This window comes from Protomyctophum bolini (assembly GCF_963924005.1).
Source record: "Protomyctophum bolini genome assembly, chromosome: 7".
NCBI classification, from domain to species: Eukaryota; Metazoa; Chordata; class Actinopteri; order Myctophiformes; family Myctophidae; genus Protomyctophum; species Protomyctophum bolini.
This window is the reverse complement of record NC_137868.1, coordinates 12,288,018-12,312,074: the sequence shown is the minus strand read 5'-3', so window position 1 is coordinate 12,312,074 and position 24,057 is coordinate 12,288,018. Positions and strand designations below refer to the sequence as shown.

The 24,057-nt window shown below is 42.0% G+C and overlaps 1 protein-coding gene across 1 annotated transcript in view; it reads left to right on the top strand.

Annotated features, from left to right (window-relative positions):
* Positions 1–24,057, top strand: part of agmo (alkylglycerol monooxygenase) — a 48,421-nt gene that overhangs the window by 21,837 nt on the left and 2,527 nt on the right. The window contains exons 6-12 of the mRNA XM_080767967.1: positions 1,914–1,980; positions 2,092–2,157; positions 2,600–2,679; positions 3,281–3,415; positions 4,912–5,028; positions 7,607–7,689; positions 9,252–9,357. Coding sequence (XP_080624093.1) covers positions 1,914–1,980; positions 2,092–2,157; positions 2,600–2,679; positions 3,281–3,415; positions 4,912–5,028; positions 7,607–7,689; positions 9,252–9,357 — 654 coding nt within the window. The remainder of the gene's footprint in view (positions 1–1,913; positions 1,981–2,091; positions 2,158–2,599; positions 2,680–3,280; positions 3,416–4,911; positions 5,029–7,606; positions 7,690–9,251; positions 9,358–24,057) is intronic.

Sequence of the window (24,057 nt, the reverse complement as noted above, 5' to 3'; positions counted from 1 at the left end):
CTTTAGTCTAGCTATCTCACTCCCCTCCCTGTGTTATTGTACGGACTACTAAAGCTGGCCTTTATAGACCCAAGGCTGCAATGGAACCTGTATTTAATAAAAAATAATGAGATTTTATGAAATATTCCAAACAGAAGCACAACCCTTTAAAGTGACTGGGAGTATCACTTTTACAATCCCCTGGATCGTTAGTGGAAATGAAGGGATTTGGAACACCTTCCATCTTTTAGTATGCTATTAGCGAAAACAGTCATAACAGTCACAATTTTTTGAAGGGATGTAATTTATGCCTCCTTTATGGACTTTTTTTTGATGTCATGTAATTTATTGGCACACCAGTCCCACACCGTTCCAGCCACAGAGGCTGGAGTGAAGTGGTGGAGACCTTTTTCATTCAAGATAAAACTCTCAGAGCTCACTTGCCAGATGCAGTCATTACATGGAAATAATGACTCACTGAGAAATTCTGTCCAGCCGTGCACATTTCCCCAGATTGAGAGGTCTGTCTTGTCGACTCGAAACATCAAAATCTCTGTAAAAGTCACACCCAAAGGGAAACCTGATCTGTCTGAAATATTGGCTCCATGTGATGAGATCTCTAGCGAGTGTGTGTGTGTGTGTGTGTGTGTGTGTGTGTGTGTGTGTGTGTGTGTGTGTGTGTGTGTGTGTGTGTGTGTGTGTGTGTGTGTGTGTGTGTGTGTGTGTGTGTGTGTGTGTGTGTGTGTGTGTGTGTGTGTGTGTGTGTGTGTGTGTGTGTGTGTGTGTGTGTGTGTGTGTGTGTGTGTGTGTGTGTGTGTGTGTGTGTGTGTGTGTGTGTGTGTGTGGCTGCGTGGCTGCATGTTTGTTTGATTTCCCACTCAAGTATTTTTGTCTTTAGTTGAACTATGCTATATGACTATATCCAAGACCAAAATGCACTCGGAATTCGCTCAGTTGCATATACATAGGTGCCCTCCTACATACTGCAGGAGGGCACACATATTTGTAAGCCCATGAATGTGTGTGTTTTGCAGAAGAATGTAAATTGCAGTAACCATTATCAGCAAAATTAACGTGCCTCTGGTTTGGCACCTTTCCTCCTCCGTCTGTTTGCTGTGCTTCCCGAAGTTTATTGTTCTTTCCGATGAGAAGCTTGGCCACCTCACTTAGTCCATGGCTCATGGAGCTTAGGACCTGGACAGCTCATTTAAAAAGAAACCACTTGAGAAAAAAAAAAGAGATAATATTGTCTGGAAGTATGTTCTTACTGTAGGTATCACTTATACAATTTGAAAGGAGTGCATTACCAAGGTGTTTATTATCAATGTGCATTTGTACCTAGAAAATGGTAAGAAATGTCTACAAATTGGCTTTCACTGGGAAAAGTCCACACTTGTGCAGTGTATCCGGGCACGCCAACAAACAATTTGTTTGTGAATGGGAAGCCAGCAGGATTTTATCCTTGTATTGTCACTGCGCTAACTAACTCCTACTGGTTGGTCAGGGCCCCTGTCCATAGTAGAGGGGAACTGGGGGAGATACTGTGAGTGTCCTCTCACATTACGCTGCCATTGAAATTCCTCACTGTCAGGTGAAAAGAAGCACCGTGAGGAATCGTGTATTGGAGGAGGCATGCGGTCGTTTCCTCCTCCCCAAGCTCACAGTGGAGGTTGACAGCTACAGGGATCACAGTACACAGGGGGAATAAGCAATGATTTAATTGGGGGGAACATTTTAAACAAATAAATAAATAAATAAATACTGTAGCAGTCCAGGGCAGGGTATATTTCATGTTGAATATTTAATGCTGTGTTCTTCAAAGTGGGGTCCAGGGACCCTCAAGGTTCCTTTGGAATGGTCCCGGATCTGTCATTTTGCAAATGGTGCAAGTTTGAGAACCAGTGATTTACAGTAGTTTGTGTGTTTGCATGCAGGTCATCGGAAACATAGGTCCTCTGGAGTTCATCCTCAACACCCCCAGTCACCACAGAGTACACCATGGTGAGATACGTTCTAATTCACTCAATGTCTTTCCATATAAGTACGTTCATTTGCAGGCATTTTGACCGCAAATTAATGTTAATTAATTTTGACTAAAACATTACATTACAGGGAGGAACCTTTATTGCATTGACAAGAACTACGGGGGAGCTCTGATCATATGGGACAGATTGTTTGGTAAGAATGATAATAAATTATAGTATTATTAGTAGTATACATCAATAAGGTTATGGTGTCCTGTTAGAAAATGCAGATATGCATGTATGTACCGGTATGTGTGCATGTGTATATAGATATAGATATATTTATTACATTTTTATTTTCCTCCAGACTGTTTTTCCGACTATCCTTGGGATTGTAGGTGGGGGGAGGGTGGGATAGGGGATTGAGTTTTATTTTTATATTTTATATGTCTGTTTAATACTTAGGGCCCCTGGGCTTGTTACAAAAAAACCTGAATAAAAAGATTTTGAAAAGAAAGAAAATGCAGATAATGCACATGCAAATGCTCTGTAAGTCTTCTGCAAATGTAATCATAAACATGCCTGTTTTATTTTAGAGTTAAAGCATTGTGTTTCATGCCAATATCCATTATCACACTATACCACTGTCTCCTCAGGTACCTTTGCTCCAGAGACGGACAAAGTGGTGTATGGCTTGGTGTTTCCCATCAGAACCTTTGAACCTTTACATGTTCAGGTTAGTTCCTCAACTTCCCACGATGGTGACATCACTGCCACTGGGCCACTTGGTCAAGCAGCTAGCCTCCATCCCTCTGTACCATACTGAGTGTAAACACCTGTGAGAGCAGCGATAGATGAGGCGTGAGCTCATATTTCCCCTGCTGGCGGACTAACCATTTTGTAACCATAACATTATTACGCTACTTTAAACAAACTGCCCAGCTGAGGTTAAGGAGGCCAATAAAATGAGATGCCAGGAGGTAGATGTTTGATTATTTTCACTGCCCTCACCCTTGGCACGGTACGGTATGAGCAATGTCCCCCTACCCACGAACGCCAAAAACATTTCCACTCAGGTTTAATTTAGGCAACAATCATTAACATTGATATGAGGTGAGAAATGCAGCATTGTGTTGCGTCGCACTCAGGTTTTTAATCTGTTCATAAAAACATTTCAGTTTTTACATCCCATAGACAAAAATGGAGCATTTCAAATGTTTTTTCACATAATGTTGAAAAAAGAGCTGAACACCATCAATTTGTATGAAGAAGTCAGATACTACACTATACTTTATTGTTGATGTCTGAATAAATACTTTTCATATTTTCATTTTCAGTTCGCCTACTATCGCTATCTGTGGAAGAAATCCCGTACATTTAAGACAATCATCCATAAGCTGTCAACCTTCCTCAAGGGGCCAAGCTGGTCACCTGGTAAACAGCGACTGGGAGATCACAAAGAGGTTCCCAAAGTAAGTAAAACTTGCCTGTGACAGGTCAGCTTGTAGATCTCTTATGTTCGGTGCATGTCACTGACACGAAACTAAGTGTACTGTAAATCTTAAAACCACTTTCTCTGGTCTTGTGTATTTCAGTATAAGAACCGCCAACCTATTATTTTGACGCATTCAAATCACAACCCAAATGACTCAGCGGTTTCACATATTCTACCATTTTTACAAGGACCCACCATGACAAATAAATCTGGTGAGCCTTTGTAGAGGGAACACAATATGCTCTTTTTCACCCGACTTTAAATGCAGTCTGTGGGATCAAAAAGGCGTGTGTGTGTGTGTGTGTGTGTGTGTGTGTGTGTGTGTGTGTGTGTGTGTGTGTGTGTGTGTGTGTGTGTGTGTGTGTGTGTGTGTGTGTGTGTGTGTGTGTGTGTGTGTGTGTGTGTGTGTGTGTGTGTGTGTGTGTGTGTGTGTGTGTGTGTGTGTGTGTGTGAGAGCACGCAACTGTGCGTGACTGTGTGTGCATGACTGTGCGTGCGTGCGTGCGTTTATGTATGCACTGGTGTGACTGTGTATCTTCTCAAGTGCATGTGTATGTGCTGGTGTGGCTGCTTGTGCATGTGTATATTCTGTGTGAGCAGAGTGAAATATAGGCTCTAAATGAGTACCCCAGTGGTTAGCTTTGAAATAGCACTGATGGTGGCACATGTAGCTACTACACACGCACACACACACACACACACACACACATACACACACACACACACCCACGTTCTCCCCTTCGCGTTTACAATTAAATTTGCCCCTTAAACTCAGTGTGGTGATTCTGAGCATGTGGGGGAGCTGGAATCTAATTGAAATATCTTGAAAGACTTGCCATTGTAGTCCAAGAGAAGGCGTGTGTTGATATCTGTTGATGAAAGAATGAAAGAAAAGTGAGAGGAGTGAAAGGGTAAGTAAAGGGAAACGGGGTTGAATGTGTTTCAGCCTTTGAGACTAAGCAGAGCTGTGTGCTGGAATGCCCACAGGGTTTGGGTTATGTGGGGAACCCCACATGTGGTTTAGTAACCCAGGATCCTGGGAAAGACCCTGAAGGGGAAAACAAGGATCCCTCATACGTATCATGTTGATTTGTTTATTTATTAATGCATTGCTGATTGATAATGATTGATAGTGTTACGTGTTTGTAATATGTTTTCAGGGCATCATGCATATGGACATGGCATTGAGAGTGTGTGCATATCATGGGTAACAGGGTAGTTCTGTGGTGTATACAGACAAAGGGGGAAGAAGCCAAAAGTTACAGGTTAAGGTCACAAGTCCGTTATAGAGTCCATGATGCTGGACATTTATTATTGATCAACTAAATGCTGAATATTTACAAAGGTTATATTTTAGTTTGTATTTTATTAATCATGCCATTTTCAGTTTTGTGACCACGGTATATTGTATTACTCAAACATGAATCAACAAAATTCCTGAATAGAAATCTGTACTGCTTTTCCCCTGTTCAGGTGACCGGAAAGGAGATCCCCCATGAGTCCAGCTGGCCAGTGACTTTACAGATCTACGTTGTTGTACATTTCTTTCTGGTGCTGGGGATGTACAATGATCTGTTTGAGACCAAAGCGGTACGTACAGTACAGTGTCTGGCACAGTACACTAGGTCTAGGAGAACGACAGCAGTCATTTTTGTCAAATTCGAGTCTCACAATGATGTCCTTTGTCCGCTAATAATTAGCATACAAATTTAGTACACCTTTTCTTTTTCTTGCGGGGGCTTATGCCTTTCACACATTTGTTTGTCTCAATCATGATGGCACATTTAAGTGCCATTTTGGTTGTGGCTGGTCCATGGTCAGGCTGAGTCCTACTTTTACCCAGTAGGAAAAAAAGTAGCTCTTTCTAACATCCTGACAGAATGACTGATTGGCATTCCTTTTTAGAACAACTTTTGTCTATTATTTTCCATTCTGTGAGCCAAAAGACCCCCTTTCTCCCTCTCAAAGAAAAAAAGGTCTTTTCAACAGTTATCTTTGGAAGCCTTGCTTCCCTAGGCATAGTTTTGGTTAGCCAAGAAAGTACTGTCCCACCCAGCCTCTTCAAACTCCCAAATAAAATGGCCTGTCTTCTTCTACCTCTGTGGTGATCCCACAGTTGTCCGTGGTTGAGGGTTCCCCCTCCTTCATAGTGAATGAAACAGCAGCAACAGCTGGTGGTCCAACAACGAACACAAACGCCCTAATTGTCGAGTCAACCATTTCCCAACCCAAATAGCCTTCAGGATGCAGCAATCAGGACTTGGAGGGGAAAATAACAAAGTGAGCCGCCTGGCCCGACAATAAATCATGTCACCGTATGTATTTATATCCACATGTTCGCTAGCCACTTATTTAGTCTGACAATTGATGATACACTGCGGACAATTTATGGGCTTAGCGCTAATTCGAAGCCATGAAAACATTTCTATTTCAAACAAGTGGAGCTACACTGCAATTACATCATTGGAAAGCCAATGTGTACATTTTATTATACTGTAGGTCGGATGAACAGTAACTATTGAAGACAGAGGAGGAAATTGTCCAAGTCGAGACTACTCAGCCTAGCAAAACTTTGCTTCTTCATAGACATCGTCATAACAATGACTCTGATAATGGTCCAAATAAAAAAATATAATCTGCCAAGCCTTGAGGGACTCAAGAAACAATAACACGATCAATCTATTTCTTTGGTCACCACACCACCACCAGATGTTAACTTTCATCTCTGCTCACTGCTGTTATTGCTGCAATTTGATACGCCGCCAAAATTAAAAATTATCACGCTGAAAGAAGCATGAAAACGTTTCCCTTCCATTTCTTTTAGCATGTGAATATTACTTGTTTCCACCTGATGACAGCAAATTAATTTTGAAAGATTTTCCCTAAAGGATTTCTTTTAGCGTCTGGGGTCTGTTCCCTTGGGGTAGCAGATAGTCAAACTAAAGATCATGTGACAAAACACACTGCCTGGCCTACTGTGCCCCTAGGGTTAGAAGACATGGATAGGTTCACATAACCCTTGATGCTAAAATAATTCCTCCAGTCATTATACCTCTGGCTAAAAATAATTGTATCTATAGCCTTTGAACTTTAATGTCACTTAACTGCTGAACAGTCAACTGTAATGAATTTTTAGGGTGACTTGTGTCCCCTCTGTAATGGAAACAGTCTGACAGCCGGATGAAACTGTCTTATTGAGTCACAGAACCATAACCATACCAGCTCACTTCATTCCCATGTGTGGGCTCAAAGAAAATGATTCATTTGAGGCTCGTGGATTACAATTCTTGGATAAGCATGAAGGAATACTACTTAATCACATCCTGTTGATAGGCAGATGCTTTATTTACTATATTTGGCTTGCTGCGTGTGTAGTACTAGAGCAATATGCTGTCAGTGGGGTTTGGGTTGACTTGAGGGTCTTTATTGAGTGCAGAAGAGATGTAAACCGAAGTTGACAGACCACAGCGTCCTCAGGAGAGACCAAACATTCAGCTCTTGCCTTCAGCCAAGACCTTAGACTGGACATGGATGGAATATGGATTGCATTGTACATCAGCATTCATCACCATGCATGCACGCACGCACATGCACACTGTGTTTGTGTGTGTCTCTGTCTGTGTCCGTGTCCGTGTCTGTGTTTTTGTCTGTGTCTGGGTGTACTATCAGTGTTTATGGACTGACGTTTCTTTCTTCTTATGTGTGAGAAAGATAGTGTGTGTTTGTTAGTGTGCACGCACTGACCGCAAACAGCTGATAGGTCAGTGTGGATATGCATGGCACCATCGTTCTCACGTTGATTGCCTTGGCTCTGTTCAAGGCTATCGGGATTCAAACTGCAGTCTCTTCCACTGCGGTCAAATCCCTTGTCAAGACGCATCTGAAATGATTAGTGCTCCAATGTAAACTGGGCTTTTCAGTGTAAAGAAAGAGATATAGTGCAATACCACGGGACATGTGCCAATATGGTCATGCTGAAGGTCAGGCTTATTTGCGTTGGCATTTTCGAGCATGTTCGAAACAAAACTGTGGTTTATGGCTTCTCTCCCAGTGGGCTCTCCTGAAATTGTAACTTAACCAACCATGATATTGATTTAAGGTTTACATTATAATGTATTTTCTCCCCTTAGCCGTTTCTCATGCTGTGCAAACGTGTCTTTTTTCATAGATGCTGTCCCAAGTTACCATCCTGGCGATGATTGGCTACATCCTGCTCACTCTCACCTCCATGGGGTTCATTATTGACCAGAGGTATACCGTCATTATTAATTAACCTATATTTGTATTTTTAAATTCAAATCTTAGGAAAGCAGAGCAAATCGTGAGGGAAGGTAGTTGTGGTAAATACTGGTGTGGTACAACACACCACTGGACACTTGTAATTATTGTGTTGAACTGTGTGTAGCCCCAGAATTGACCTGCTGATGCATTATCTCACTCCTGTCACTCGCCATGAAGTAGCAGGGGTTAAATCTATTTGAACTCAATCAGCTCTGCAAATTGAAATGGTCTCCATTTAATAATGGATTATTCAGATTAAACTGTTACTGTTAAAGTGTCCTTGGAATGAAGGTCAGGAGATGAATGAAGAGGATTGAGCTGAAATGTTCACTGAGTGCATTGATGGAAGATGTACATTTTTCAGTTTTTTTAGTATGAAAGTATTGGCACCAGAATATACTTACCAAAAGTGTAGCCAAGTCATTATGAATGAGCTATTTATCCATTTCTTTCCAAATATTTCAAAATGGGTCCAACTCACACAGCTAGATCTTATATATATTTGTTAAAGAAATTAAATATAAATTATGGCTTAAGTGGTTGTATGTATGATATGAGATGATATATGATATGATATTGATATAGTAGTACTTTATTGTCAGTTTGTACTAAAACTTGTCTTGCGACCCAGCGGCCTTGTATGCAACACATATACTGCACACACATTTTAACATAGAGAACAGGAATTAAAACATTTCATACATAAAAACATAAAGGCAAGAGCAATGTCCACAGCTCAGTCTAGTCTGGGCCAAACTCCTGATTAAGCCTCAAAGTCGACTGATGGACAAAGGACCCTTCAGTCCACTTCAGTAGAGGAACACTACTCTACTGTATACGTTCCATACAAAACATGGCTAGTATTTGAGGTTATATTCCTTGCTATCATAAATGGATGTATAGTCTCTGAAGTGGTTGTCCAACAATCTTTGAACAAATATTGATTAGTTGCAATTGTGACTTTACGGCTACAGAAAAACATCATACCAGGTGGGTGGTACTATACATTACTGTAGATGTAGAACACTCATAATAACAGAAGTGAAAAACAAAAGAATAATCTGTCTACTAGAACCAAAATAAATACATTCTCTGCTTTGTTTTCTTACACACTGATTCAATCGGATCCTTCCACAACAAAAGATGGCCTATTACTACTATGTTATGTAATAAGAATAAAAATCTACAAAGTAACTAGTAACTAACGTTTTCAAATAATTGTAGCGTAGAGTGTAGTAAAAAGTGCAATGTATTTGCTCTGAGATATAGTTGAGTAGAAATATAAAGTATTGAAAAATAAAAGTAACTCAAAGTAGTTAGTACGGTACTGGAGTAAAATATACTACCAGAGACTGTGGGAAGGACATCTGAAACAGAGGAGAGACTGTAATATGATGTGACATTTTATGTTCTTTTCTTTTTTGAGTAATTTTTTATGTTATGTTGTTTTGCTTTGGGTTTTTTTTTTTTTCTTGGGGTATGTTTGTTGTCTTGTACTACTGATTGAATGTTGACCGGGTTATGTGTTCCAGGCCAACGGCAGCCATCTTTGAGATGATGCGGTGTGTTGTCATGGTGATGATGCAGCGCTACGGTTACATGAAGCCCCTCCTACCATCACTGGCTGTGCCGATAGAGGTATGAGAGAATCCACTGGGAAGTATATAACATAAAACATACAGCAATATGGCGGATGCTTTTATTCAAAGGACCATGAGTGCATACATTTAGTTTTTCCACTTTACATTTGGTGACTTTGCATTATTATTTTGCAGATCGCTTCTCAGGTTGCGAACTTCAGCATACATTTATATAGGGCTTAAGTGCTTAAAGAGGATTATGCTGTACTTACAGTAAATTTTCATAGGAAAGCAAAACGACATAAATTTGTTGCCAGTAAAAGTATACCAGTGTGTCAGTTATTAACTCACTAGTATCCCAGGTCTTCAACTGCAGCATATATTTAATGTGTTATTTACATATTATGTACATGGTACGGGAAGGTATATTTACAGTAGGAGGTGCTGAACGTTTAGGAGGGGGTGTGCACGTGTGCACACACCTCGTGCATGCACATTTGTGCATTTTACACAGAAAACTTTCCAAGTTCTCTTTCTTCACCATCACTGTTCAGTTCTTGCTGATGAGACAAATAATTACAGAAGAATAATGATGAGAGAGCTCTATCCAGTTCCATGTATGGTACACAAATACACATGGCTGAGATTTAACTTCTTTATTTCTTGTTCTCAGTTCTCTGTTTGCTGGAAAGTTCTAGTCAAATGATTTGTGGTTTGCCACCAAGTTCCCTTTATTCACTATCACTGCATATAGTTGTACAATATGTCTTTTGTGTCATGCCATCTGTTCCCAAATTTAACTGATGTCTTGTCTCATTAGTAGTAGCTTAATAAACAGGTCAATCCTGTGTTAATTCACTCTATCCCACTCATTTGTTAGTTTCAAGAGTACCTTCTACCTGCCAGCTGTGCCTGGCAGGTAGAAGGAGGCTTCTATATACCTGCCAGTTCATGACAGCTCTCTCACTTTGCCACTACTTAGTGTACTGTATATGATTGTTTTACACATGCAGGCTTTCATCTTCTTCTTTTTTTAAGATGAAATTACCAAATCTTGGTTCAGTGACATTGAAATGTTTTATGTAGAGTAGCCATTGCCACATGCCGTTGTACCCTAGTGGCTCACCTCCAGTGAGGAGCCCCCACCAGAAGGACGTAGTGCCTCCAGCCTACACCCCTGATGTACAGTACAATATGTGTGGCTACATGCACAAACGTTTACAGTTGTAGTGTGGGTGTGCAGCCTGTTGGGGTCTCCCTTGAAGCCAGCGGAGCTGTGTCTCCCAGCAGGCAGTGAGTTAGAGCTCAGGTAGAAGACTGTGGAGATGATGAGAGGTGGCTGGTACGGTGGCTTAAACCTAAAACTTGTATTCATTTCAATATTAGGTTAATTCGAAAAATAAACTTTTCATAAAGCACGTTTCAAGACAGCTGTAACACATTTACGTCATGAAAAAGAATTACAACGTAGCCTACGAATTTATAGTATAAATGAAAAGAATAAGAAATTCCAAAGTAAAAGGTGTTCATGGTCAAAGTGGCCTCATTAGCAGTGGGGAAACTATAATACTAGTGTATAGAACTGTATGTGTCCATGTATGTGCATGTGGTGTGCGAGAGTGAGTGGGCTCTAGGTCGTGTGATGTATGGGACCAGATGCACAGCCCAATTGACCATAAAATTGCCGTGCCTTTCTGGCACTCACAGCTGAGCTGTAGATCGCGTCTCGGCGGCTGACCTCTCATTATGTGCCCTCCTCCCACCCAACCACTTTCTCCCCCCCTCCCTCTTTCTTACTCCCCCACCCTCCTCTCTCTCTCTCTCTCTCTCTCCCTCCTTTCGTCCCAGCCTTTGCCATCTCAGTCAGTGTGAATGAATGCAACACGTACTTCTGGAAGCAATTAATGCTGTCTGCCGCTAACTAGCGCTGGCTGATGAGATTCGCGCGTGAACGCTGAATCGCTCCTTTTATTGTCCCTACTCCACATCTGCAGCACTCAGGTGTTTTTTTGTTTATCATGGAATGAATTCTTGCATCATGCTTGAAAAAAATGCACATCCAGTCTTGATTCATGCAGCACGTGCCACATGGCTGTTTCACTGACAGCATCATTGTCTCATGTATACTGTACCCATTTCCTTGAATATATCATTAGGCTTCATTTCAAGTCATGGTATATCAGCCTGAGTTGAATAAATGTCACCCATGCAGGTGGGGCTCATTGAAACCTCTAACGATTTTCATAAAATGGTTCCTGACGTATTCACCCCTTTTGCTCCCTACTATGGCAATGTGCAGAATAGGGGGGAAATCCCCAAACCTGAGTGTACATTAATGATATATGGTCCTGACGTGTGAGGTGAACGGCCAACTTTTTGTTGCAGAGCGGGACCTGTTTTGAAGTCGTGCCAATCAATTAACAGTGGTCTTGAAATGGAGGGGGCGAAATACGCATTTAATTGTATTCAGGCCCAAGCGACTGTATGTAGGGAGAGACTACAGAAAAATGACTAGGAAAAAAAGGAGGTTGGTTTGTGGTCCTTAAAAGCCAGCGGTGTGATATACAGCACCCTTAAAGCTCACAGCGGTATTTATAGTGGCTCTGGAGATTTCCCTTGTAAAGCTGAAGGCTTGACCTGCAAACCAGGGCTGCCTCTCGCTCCCAGCCACCACACTCACCCACCCACGCCCAGCGTCTGTGTGGCAGACATGGAAGGCCATGGTGGTTCAGACGGGATGATGCTGGTGCTAGTGTGTGTAATTTTAAAAGCTGGGTAGAGGACAGGGTGGGTGGTGGGTGGGTGGGTGTTTTTTTCTTTCTTTTTTGTTCTTGTGTGCACGCACGTCTGTGCTTGGGGACAGTATATGCTTCAAAGTGTAGTGGAGGAGTAAGTAGGACTGGGCAAATAACTGAAAAATACTGTACATCAAAACCGATATTTAGATCCAATAACGCACCAAAACGAATCAACACAGAAAATTCAAATTGATTTTTATAATCAACTAATAATCATTTATTCTGATTACCCACTATTATATACAAAACGTCAAGCTTTAGATCTGCTAAACTAGTGGTTCTGGCCACTACACGGCTGAGTCATATTGACATACATATTATTTGTTCATGGTTATGTCTGAGATATTCATAGCTGACTATCATCACCTGGATCTCCATATATGAGGATCATGACACAGACCTCATCAAACCGGATAGCCATGCATGGTTGACGTACTTGATCTGCATATATGAGCCGGCCAGCCATCTGACCTCACTGACACCAGATTGATAGTTTACCGGTAACTCCTGCTTCTCAACTGTGCGCTAAGAAGCTCTGTTGGTTCAGCCCAACCTCGGCCTTTAGGGCAAGGTCGCTTCTCGCCCTCAGGCGTCTTACTGGTAGTTATGTCTGAGTCAGAGTGACATATGTCGTAATCGAGAAAAGGTTTGAAATAATTGTGATATTGATTTGAAGTCATATCGCCCAGCCGTAGGAGTAAGTGTGCATGAATTAGGTGGTTTATGTGTAGCTTATTTGTGCATGCAATCTTTGCATCCATTCACACATTTGTGAAAGTACATACAGTGCATGCTGTTTATATGTTGATAGGCATTGTGATTTTGTTGTTGTGTACAGTATGTGTATTTACTATTTATATGTTGTGAGCATCAGAGAGGACAGGTTGTTGTTTAACTGCTTAACTTAACAGCTTGAATGAAAGGACAGAGGTGGAGCAGAACTGTATGTTGCACAGCTCACAATACCGTAACTACACAGTAATATCCAATGTGTTCAAAACGGACCCATAAGGGTCCATTTTAAGTACTAATAGTTAAAAATGGACTGTTCAGGACTGTTCATTTTATGAGACTGTAAAATCAACTACTGTATTCCGATTTTAAAAAGTACAACTGTCTAAAGTACACCTGTCTTTGGTCATCAATGTTGTTATGGAGACATTGGCTGAAATCCTTGTTTGCACAGTCAGTGGCAGCCTCATATACTGTAAATCTTTATTAATGCATTATTGAATGCATTGCTACTGTACAGCTCTGTACACCAACTGGACATAATGTGTACTGCAGAATTTATCTTTAATGACCAAAAAGAGCAAGTTTAGAGAACATCAAATTAGCATTTTATTAGATAGGAGAGCATGAGAAGCTGAGAGTTTGAATTCCATCACCAAGAATTCATCTTGGTGATGGAAGCATAGCCATAGATGTCTGTACACTGTGTTTTACTGTATTGTAGCGCCCTGGGTGTGACACTTCAGCTTGAAAGGATTTCCCAGCATGCCTCGGGGTGTGCCTGCACTTATTGTTTTATTGTTGTGTTCATTTGGCTTGTTAATTGATTTAGAGACGGCGGTTTTGCATGTTTATTGTGATTAATGCTGTTGTTTGATGTCTGTTGTTCCATTTGGTCGTTTCTTTTATGCGTGTAGGTTTGGTTTGAAACTGTGGGTGATACTGTACGTCTGTACGTAGGTGTAGCTGTGGTGGGGCAGGGGCAGGGCACCCCCTTTTCTGTGGCAATGCATGGCCGAGTTTTTTTTATGAAAGCTGCAAATGAATACGTTTCCTATATCAAGAAGACGCCATGTCTTTCAAAATTGGTATTACTGTATAAAAGAGAACCCCTAAAAGTTGTAACCTAAGTCCCATTGAAATTTCCAGTTTTCAAGTGAAGTTACCGTACCAGTCTATGATTATCTTTTTCGTGTTCAACTTCCAAGGGAAAGATAAATACCATTGTGGCCAAAATAACAAAACAAAACAGAGAGGCTAGAACAATATTATTAAGTTCATGTCCAGCACAAAAGCTTCACCTCACTGCGCAGTGGCCCTTATCTCCAACACAACACCTGACTGGTCTGCAAAAATGATGACTCCCACCCAAACCACCTACCCCCTTTGTCATTGTCAGAACTCTCCAACCCTGAACATCGAGATAAGACTTCTATCAGTGGGAGGTTTTTGTTATGTGTCAATGTCGTTTTCCATCAGCCAGATCTCAGGTGCGAGAGGTTAGTGTCCTTTTCTGTGGCAGGAATGCATGGTAGCAAAGGAGCACTGCTGAGGTTAACGGGATCGTGTGCAACTGTGGAAACTCGGCGAGCATGACATCATCTGAAAGCTCGCAGGAATGGAAAGGAAAGGAAATCTCCTCTCGTGGCGAAAGTGGAGCGATTTCAAGAAAAAAATATAGTGCTGGATATAAGGACTGCTCTGTGAGAGTAAACAATTTGGCGGTCGACAGTACACGGTGTGAAATATTATCACTCAATGTGCAGGGGATCATGTCCGTCAAAGTGTAAGCACTTGGTTTATGTTGTCAAACCTGCTGCCAGGGAAAACTATGGAAGTCATACCACCGATTGGTCTTTAGGGAATTTTCCATCAGTATTTGCTTCTGGGGCTTAGTTCTCAGTTCACTTCTTAGGACAAAGTTTACTTCCTTTTGAACTGAAATGATTGCATCTTCTTACAGTAATTGTGATTTAGTTTATTAAATGCCCTCAGGACCTGCATGTGACTGTAAAAACTAATCTGGTATTTACTCCTCTCCCCTCTTGAGATGCGCATAAATCTGATTTCATACGGCAGTAATAATGCTCTCAGAAGAAGTCTCTCTCTCTCTCTCTCTTTCTCTCTCTCGCGGGCGGGCGGGCGCACACGCTCTCTTAATTGCTCAATCACTTTGCTGATACTGCTGTAAACTTTTCGTGGTAATCTCATGTGGAGTGAGATGGTAAATGTCTAGTGGTTTGCTGTGATTTGAGCACACGTACCGGACTTACAAGTTTGAACTGAAGACGGGGCTGAGGTTGCAGAATTGGGAACAGGCGTTGACATGTGGACCAATCCTTTAAAAGTTTATTCTCCACTCTGACCACAAATCATCTTCCTCCATGTGCACTAGCGTGGGCGCATGCCTTAGAAGGAGCGGCATTAGCCGCGTAGATAAATAAGTAGGACTGTGATCAGAGGGGCCTATAGTGAATGATAAACTGTCTTCCCTTTAATAACTACTTTCAAGGTGCCTTTGAGCACAGAGCTTAACCCAATATACTTAATTGAACAGGTTTCCCCAGGGTTCTATACGAGGTCTGCTGCTTTTCCCCTCTTCATCGAAAAAAGCAGATCTACCAGCTCACAACCCAACAGTGGGCTAGGGGTGGAATATGACTCAATCATTTCAGTGCACAGTAAATGTGCTAAAACTGCTTATTTTAACGAATATTTTTTTTTTTTCTCCTTTCCTTAAACCTTTTAAAGAATAAAAGTTTATTTTAACCAATCTTTATGGGATATTATGTTAATGCATTTGAACTAGCACATGTGCAGTAGTTAGAGGCCGTGGTCTATTTATACTTCCATTGAAAGAAAAAAAATAACAGTTCTTGTACTACTACCTGAAGGTAATTATCTCCCCTGCCAAGGGGGATGTCTTCTTGGAACAGTGGTAGAAATGTGGCCTCTCATGCAAGAGACCGGCAGTCATAACATAAGCCAGATAGAACATACAGTATTTAAGCTATTATGGATTTAAAAATGAAGCCTTACGGGTCTCAGAGTTGAAGGAGGATGTCGCTGAAAACAAAGCCGGTCAACACATTCCCTGGGTAAATGTTCTAAAAGAGGAAGTAGAAACAGACATGGAGGTGAAACAGGGGTGGGAGGTTACATGTCTTAGGGGACTCATCTGTCTGTGCAGTCTCCGTCTGAGGTATCTAATTGAACCCATTCTCAGAAGACACGGTTTTCCACCACTCTGCCTCTCTTCTCATAGCACCACACCTACATTATGTACTGGCTTGATTTTGCAGAAATCACCCCCCACGCATTACCCCCTCCCCCCCCCCCCTCCCCAATCGCATTTCTGGATTTGTGCCCTCTACCGTTGCTTCCAACTTTCCGCCAGCTAGCTAGTTCACTCTCCAGGAAGTTGTCCGCCAGCGAGGCCACCCAGGGAATTGTGGTTATTAGAGAGGTGTAGACTTCAGACTCTCATTGAGGCTGAAGTCAAGCCAAGCTCATGGGGTCTAACGTGACTTATAAGAGATATCGAATGTGGAATGTGCCTTATGATTTATTTAGTTTTTCTATTCGTTTTTTCATGGTATGGTTTCAGTGCCTCCTTAACAAGGTACAGTTTAGTCCTTTATGTAATTTTGTGGTGATCTAACTATTGACCCCTGAAGAGGAAATTTGTATTTTCGCCTTCACGGCTGGTTGCGATTCAATATCTTACTCGGGAACTTCAGCAGCAGAAGACGCTATGCACTGTAATAGTGTAGGATCAGATCTCGAGCCTTCCAGATGCAACTGTGCATGTGTGCGAATAGCCTGAGCATCCAAACATATTTATAGATTATATCAAACTGATTGATACCATTAAAGAACCACACAATGCACACAGCAAGTTCACCAGCTGTAGTTTGAGCCAATCAGCAATTCAGTAATACCCCTTTGCACACCAATAGTGGTCGTACAGTATAGCCTATCTTATCTAGCCTATTTAATGCTCAATATTGATTGATTGATTGATTGATTGATTGATTGATTGTCCTTGCGGTCTTGTTTCCATTCAGGTCCTGGGTATTCAATTCATAACCATGACATAAAAATAATAACTAAATTCTAATCATCATAAATGGTGATTAACGGACCCCTCACCAACCTTAATCCGGTCGTTTTAACGGACCCCTCACCAACCTTAATCCGGTCGTTTTAACGGACCCCTCACCAACCTTAATCCGGTCGTTTTAACGGACCCCTCACCAACCTTAATCGGTCGTTATAACGGACCCCTCACCAACCTTAATCGGTCGTTATAACGGACCCCTCACCAACCTTAATCGGTCGTTATAATGGACCCCCCACACACACACGCGCGCGCTGCAACACAAAACAGCTGCAACACAAAACAGCTGCGTACAACGCAGTGTCACTGCAGACACATGGGTTCACAGTACACTGTGTGGAGGACTTCTGTATATCGCAACGCGGGGGGACTTTAACTGACAAGTGACGGCCAGGCTACACCAGGCTTTTCGCCCACGTTTTGTGCACGTTTACCCTAAAACGCGAACCCCACGTACGCGCACTTAAAATAGGACTGATTGATTGATTGAATACTTTGTTGGCAGAAATGTCAAATGTCAAATCTGGACCTACATTTGCGCGTGTGTGCGTATTCGCGTAAACGCATGCACGTTTATGACAATCTATTTAGATTACCTCGCTAGTCGCTGCAGTGGCTGGGCTGTCAATATGAATGTGCAGCCTAAACCATCCTCATGTGGCACTGGCACTGGTGGGCTGGCAGCCTGGCTGGGTTAGCCTACCTATCTCCGATGCGGTCCCCTGCACTTGCTGGCACGCATTTGGCATTCGAGCGACACGTCTGGTTTATCCTTAAAACGACGAGATGTAACTCGAGAAAGACATGACTGTAGATTGCACTATAGCCTACCCGTTGGTTGAACGCATGCAGAATAGTTCTTTGTCGGCAGTTCAATTCAGCGGTTGTCTTAAATCACTACTGTACTAAATTGTTTTAGATTTTGCCAGAGAGTCTTTTAGAATGTTCTATATATCACATACTGTATTGTTGAATCATCATATTGAACTGCCAAATCCAATATATTTCGAAGGAAATTCTGAGTCAGATATATAGATATTGATAATGTATGATATATAGATAATCTCTATAGCAGCTATTGCAAACAGTTAGATCTCGGAGGACTGGCCTCGTACTGTGTTAAACTTGCAACATCACCAGACTCCCTTATGTTTTGATACACTTCCACTGTACAGTTGCTGCTATTGCAGCACATATGTTACGCCTGGCTGTGCGTCTGCGTGTGGGTGTGGCGGGATATTTCTCATGGCTGTGCTACAAAGCCGGCACCAGACTGGGCTCTCTCTGGTGAGACATTAAGTTGCTTAGTAGTGTATCCTTCCTCTGGGTCTGCCCAAAGAACTCAGCATATAGACGGTATATCTGCTCGTAATGAACAGACAGGAAGTACAACTTGCACAGGGGAGGCGAAGTGTGTGTGTGTGTGTGTGTGTGTGTGTGTGTGTGTGTGTGTGTGTGTGTGTGTGTGTGTGTGTGTGTGTGTGTGTGTGTGTGTGTGTGTGTGTGTGTGTGTGTGTGTGTGTGTGTGTGTGTGTGTGTGTGTGTGTGTGTGTGTGTGTGTGTGTGTGCTAACATGTTAGCATATTCAGTGTACTGTACATGTGTATACAGCATGCTGGTATATACAGTACAGGCACATAAATCATTATCTGTTACCCTAACCCTATATCCACATGGACCCAAGAGATGTATGCCAAATACCATATCATTCACAACCCATTTAGTTTGTTCTCGTCTGTTTCTGGACATGATAGCGTGGACCTGTCACGCTATCAAGAGTACAATCAGACCCAGAGAATTCTGATAATCAAAAAGCACTTTTCTGTAAAAGCCCTCCTACTGTACAGTACGTGGTAGGCAGTACAGTGGTTCCCAGACGGTGTGCCGAGGTACAGTACACATGGTGTCCCATCAAGTGTATGAGTGCCTTGGGATTCGACATTATTATTGCAATAAATTCAACACAATGCAAAACGTTATGCTTTAATCTATAACATACTGTATATCAGTACGTTGTGCACATATATCAACGTATATCGTATATACATATATCAGTACGTTGTCCAATACAGAGACAAATTATATACCCTAAAATAAATCGTATTTTAATACATTAAGATAACACACACACACACACGTACATACGTGCGTGCGTGTACGCACAGTGACACACACACGCACGCACACACACATGCGCGTGCACGCACGCGTCACACGCACAATTATACTTTGTAGGCTATTGTTACTGAATGCAGGTGTGACTTGCCCATTGGTGTGCCTTAATGGGCACAAAACGTTTTGAAATCACTAGTAGTAGAAGCAGACTGAAAGCAACATGAAAAAATACCATTTGACCCTAGGCCTGGTGTACTGTAGGCAGCCATATGGACGGGGAACTCTGGAAACATCCCATTACAGGTCATATATCACAGGGCTGACAGCAGCCATTCTGCCTTGTTTTCATTTCAATCATGAGTGCAGCTGCTTTGGAGAGCACTGCAGCCATGTTAACCCGCTACAGCCTGGAAGGCTTACTGCAGCATAGGCCATATGCTTCCATAAGAGAGATTTGATGAGGTTCAATCCAAATGCACCGTTACATCATGCATTTTCTTTAGGCAAATGTTGTCTTATTTAACATCAGGTTTTGATGCCCCTCTTTTCAGCCTGACTGGGCGCTCCAGCGAACCCAGTTGGCAGTGTTTGTGGTTGAGAGGCAGCTTAGGTAAATGTGACTTTGTCACTGCACTAGTGACTCCTACTGGTTGGTCAGGGTGCATGTTCAGCGCGTAGGGAAGTTACGGAAGAATGTTATGCTCTCCCCGTGAATGGTGATGATTTGCTGTCAGGTTAAAAGAAGTGGAAGGTGTCTCCATGTACGTCAGATAGAGGTGAATGCGGCTGTCCACACCCTCCCCATGCCCACAGAGGTTGTTGGCAGTTAACACAGTACATTAGCAATGACAATGAGAAAGTGAAAGAAATTACCCCAAATTCTGCTCGCATACAGCTACAGTGTGTGTGTGTGTGTGTGTGTGTGTTCTATTTGTTATTCAGGGGTGCTAGCCCCATCTATATATATATAATGTTTGTTTTTCCTTATAGACAAACATTAAAAACGTCATTGACAATGGACAGAGTTTAATGTTTGTTTTGTCCATGTTTGTTTTGTCCTCGATGTTGTAAGATGATAAGAGCGCCCCTCACTTCACACGGGTGTGATTTTATAATGTAAGACAGCTCACTATATATTTGAACGTAAAAAGATACAGTATATGTGCCTCAAAGCTAAGCCTTAAATCCTATTGGCTACATGCGTTCCATTATGTACTACATTTCTCCTTTATGCGGACCCAGCAGCAGTCAATTAGGTTCATACTGTAGTATACCTTTCACCTGGATTTACTCGTTTTGGTATTTTAACTGGAAAAAGCAAGTGGGCATACTATGTATACTCTTTGATTTGGTATTTGTGATATCTGAGCTTACAATTTTATCATAATAAAATGTCTATGGATGCTCTGTCCACTCTGCCTCTCTTCATCCACCTGAAACAAACGTAAGAACATGGGAAACCACATGTGATTGATTTCTCTTATTGGTGCCCTTAACGAACTACCCTCTCCCCAAATAAAAAATAAAGTGAGTGTGAGGCGATTTGTTGAGATTCCTACTTTAGGAGCTGGTGTTCTCTGGTTGTAGCGCTTATTTGCAGATGATCGAACCCGCTTCCTTCCACAGTGTAATCTGTCCCACATGGATTTCCTACCTAGTCCATTAAAATGTAACACAGTGGAGCCAATGGGGAAAGATGGGAACTGGACAAGAAAGAAAAAGCCTCCCCTCCCCGTGTAGCTTTGATAGAAATGTCTGTCAGACAGTGTACAGTGATTTGTGAGGTTCTTCCAAGACTGTTATGTGCTCCTGATCCCAATCCATCTCAGAGATGGGCACGACACAACTTCATGTCTGTGTAATCTTTAGGTGCTATACAGCAACAAAAAAAAAGCTTCTTTGGAAACTTTGGCACTATTTCTCTACTACTCCCATCAGTTGCTCCCTGCCTTCTATGTTTTTTGTGTGTCCTGCACTCCCTCTTTTTCTCTCTGTGAGGAACATGTATGCCAGAACAGGTAGTAAGAGGCGCGGGGGGTTGGGGGGTGTGGGGGTAGTAGGGCACATTCCAGTCCGTGTTGTGATCTGTTCTCTCGGTCCTCTCTATCCCTCCCACTCTTAACGTCTCTCTCTCTTTCTCTCTTTCTCTCTCTCTGTCTCACTCTCACCCTACATCCCTTTCCCTTCGCGTTCTCTCTCAGAGGAAAACAGCTGTGGCGTCCAGGAGGACTTTTTTCCCATCAGGCTTTTGCCTGTGATGGACAGGGGTCTGGTTTTGGCTAGCTTTGCAAGGTAGGATGCAGTTTATGGCCCAGAACACAGTTGGGGGTGGAGGGTAGGGCCGTTTTTCGCAAGCCCTTGTTGCTGAATAGCATGGTCCCCTATGGTGGTGACCCCTCAACCCCGATGTGAGACCATCATGGGAGATGACTTTGCCCGACTCCTTAACCTTTTGGAATCAACTTGTCACTATGATCCTATGGTCCAACTACTAAGTATGGAAGCCTGTTTCCGCTAGCGAGCTAAAAAAATAAAAAGGCTAGATTTGTGACTTTCTTTTCTCACAATAGCGGGGTAGGCAATTGCGAGAAAGTAACCTATACTGTACTATATGTCTGTGGTTCACAGTTTAGGTTCTGGTTACTTCCAAGGCTTTGAGGAGGTTCCAGGTTCCTTATAGGTCCATCTGATTCATTTGTACAATCTCAGAGTTAAATTAACCCTGGGGATTTTACAGTGTCTGTGGGCTAATGCATATCAAACTGGGGGATCCTTGACATAAAATAATCACACTCGTGTGAAGTGAGGATCACCCACTGTATTTATATCGACCACATGCGTCTTGCGTCGTATTTAGTGCCCTAAACAAACATTAACGTCCATAGACTTGACTGGCAAACGATTTACGTCATAAGTGCTCTAACAGACTTGGCTGCCATTATGTGCCATATGATGTAATCTTCAAAAGCCATGCATTGGCTTGGCGCCCCTCCAAAAGGTTTAGAAACACTCCTGCTACGTATAACAGTATTTCTTTGTATTTTTACTCGGCAGTGGAAATTACTCTGTGTTTTCTTAGTTTGTGTTAGCCAGCCAACAGATGGGCAGATTTTCATGGAACATCGTTGAAAATGATCATCAGTTGACTGTCCTGACTAACTTTTGGATCAAAAAGGCCAATGTTCAAGATCACAATCATGTCTTAAATAATTGCCCATATCTCTAGAATTGAGAGATGTAGAACAAAATAGCGGGCAGTCTTAAACCTAATTTATGGTCTCAGAATAGCAGACCTACAAGCGAGTTGTGAGCTTGACGGCTGGCTATTCTCTGCGTGGCACGATGAACTATATTATAACTACCGTATATTCTCTGCGTGGCACGATGAACTATGAATCGGGCTTTACTCAAAGGATCACCATCTCCAAAAGCTGTGCATGAGGCAGGATGTAACTCATTTGACCCTACATCCTAATTGTAAGTCCAGCATAATTTATTGCAGGCAGTGCTATTCAAACAGTAGCAATATTTTGGGTGCCAGCAGTGCAGAGGGATTGGTTCAAGCCTTGTGGTTTTAGACACATAAGCTGTAGGAACATCTTGTTCCCGTGCAGGAAGCGTTTGAAGACACCATGCAGCGCTTGGGGCTGTGACAGTGGTGGACAAAGTACTCAACCACCCCATAGAAAGTATAGCAACCTCACAACGCCTCGAAAACTTCGAGGCCTTGTGAGCTTCAACGTAGATCGTCTATTTTCATAATATTTATCGTTGGAAACTAAATGTAATGCCAATTCCAAATGCTACAAGGTACCGCACACAGATCAAAACGGGATAAAGGCATAGATTAAAAAAAGAGACGATCCGGGCACTCAAAGTTAAAAAGAGGAGGGAAGCCTTTATTAAATTAAAAAGGCGACTGCCAACATGTTTCGACCATTAACTGGTCTTCATCAGGGCAAGAATGAAGCACATCACCAAACACACTCATTAATTCCAGTGCTTGTCAGGGTGGGGATCCCCAGTTCAAATAGGGGGATCGCGGCTTCAACTAGAGCATATCAAACTGGGGGTCCTTGAATTCAAAAGGTTGACAATGACTACTCCACACAACCACAAAAAATATGATCTGCACTGAGGTTGTAATACAGTATATACAACACTATAGTATATATCACTGTATATAATTTATTATTATTATATTATTATTATTTAGTCTCTTACTTAATATACTATTATGTCTACAATTTTGCACACTGAATCTTTTGTAGAACATGTCCCAACAACATTTCGCTTCTATTAAGTTAGTGACAAATAAAACCTTCTTGAGTATACTGTAGGACTAGGCCTACAAGTCTGATAATATAAAAGAAACAAAAACAAAACAAATACACACGTTAATGTAGTTCTGAGAGTGAAAAGTATGACCTATTGGGTAAATGTTTTCCGATTTTGGGGTAAAATGTTAATATCCTTTAAAACCGGGAAAGCATCTGTGTCATTTTAGATTCTTTGTTTGAAATGGAAAACATCACTTTGTGCTGCACTGTGAGCTTGTACATCTACAATTTTTTTAATTGTTTTATTTATAAAAGAAAATGTAAATCTTGAAAGTGTGAGAACTTCTCATTTAGAATGCATTTTGTATAATTGGCCTCAGTTCTTATTTGGGATTTTAGTATAGTACATCACACCAGCTCAGTGGCCTTGTGGTTAGAGTGTCCGCCCTGAGACTGGGAGGTTGGGGTTAAATCCCGGCCGGGTCATACCAAAGACTGTAAAAATGGGACCCAATGCCTCCCTGCTTGACACTCCGCATCAAGGGTTGGATTGGGGGTAAGTCCCTGCGACATACTAGCGTCATGTCCAGGGGGTGTACTTGTACATCAAGTTGCCTCACGCTACAGAAACAGGAGATAGGCTCCTGCCCTATGGGCCTCATGGCTCGGCAAGGCTACTTACTTATAGTACAGCACAGGATTTTCCTAACCCC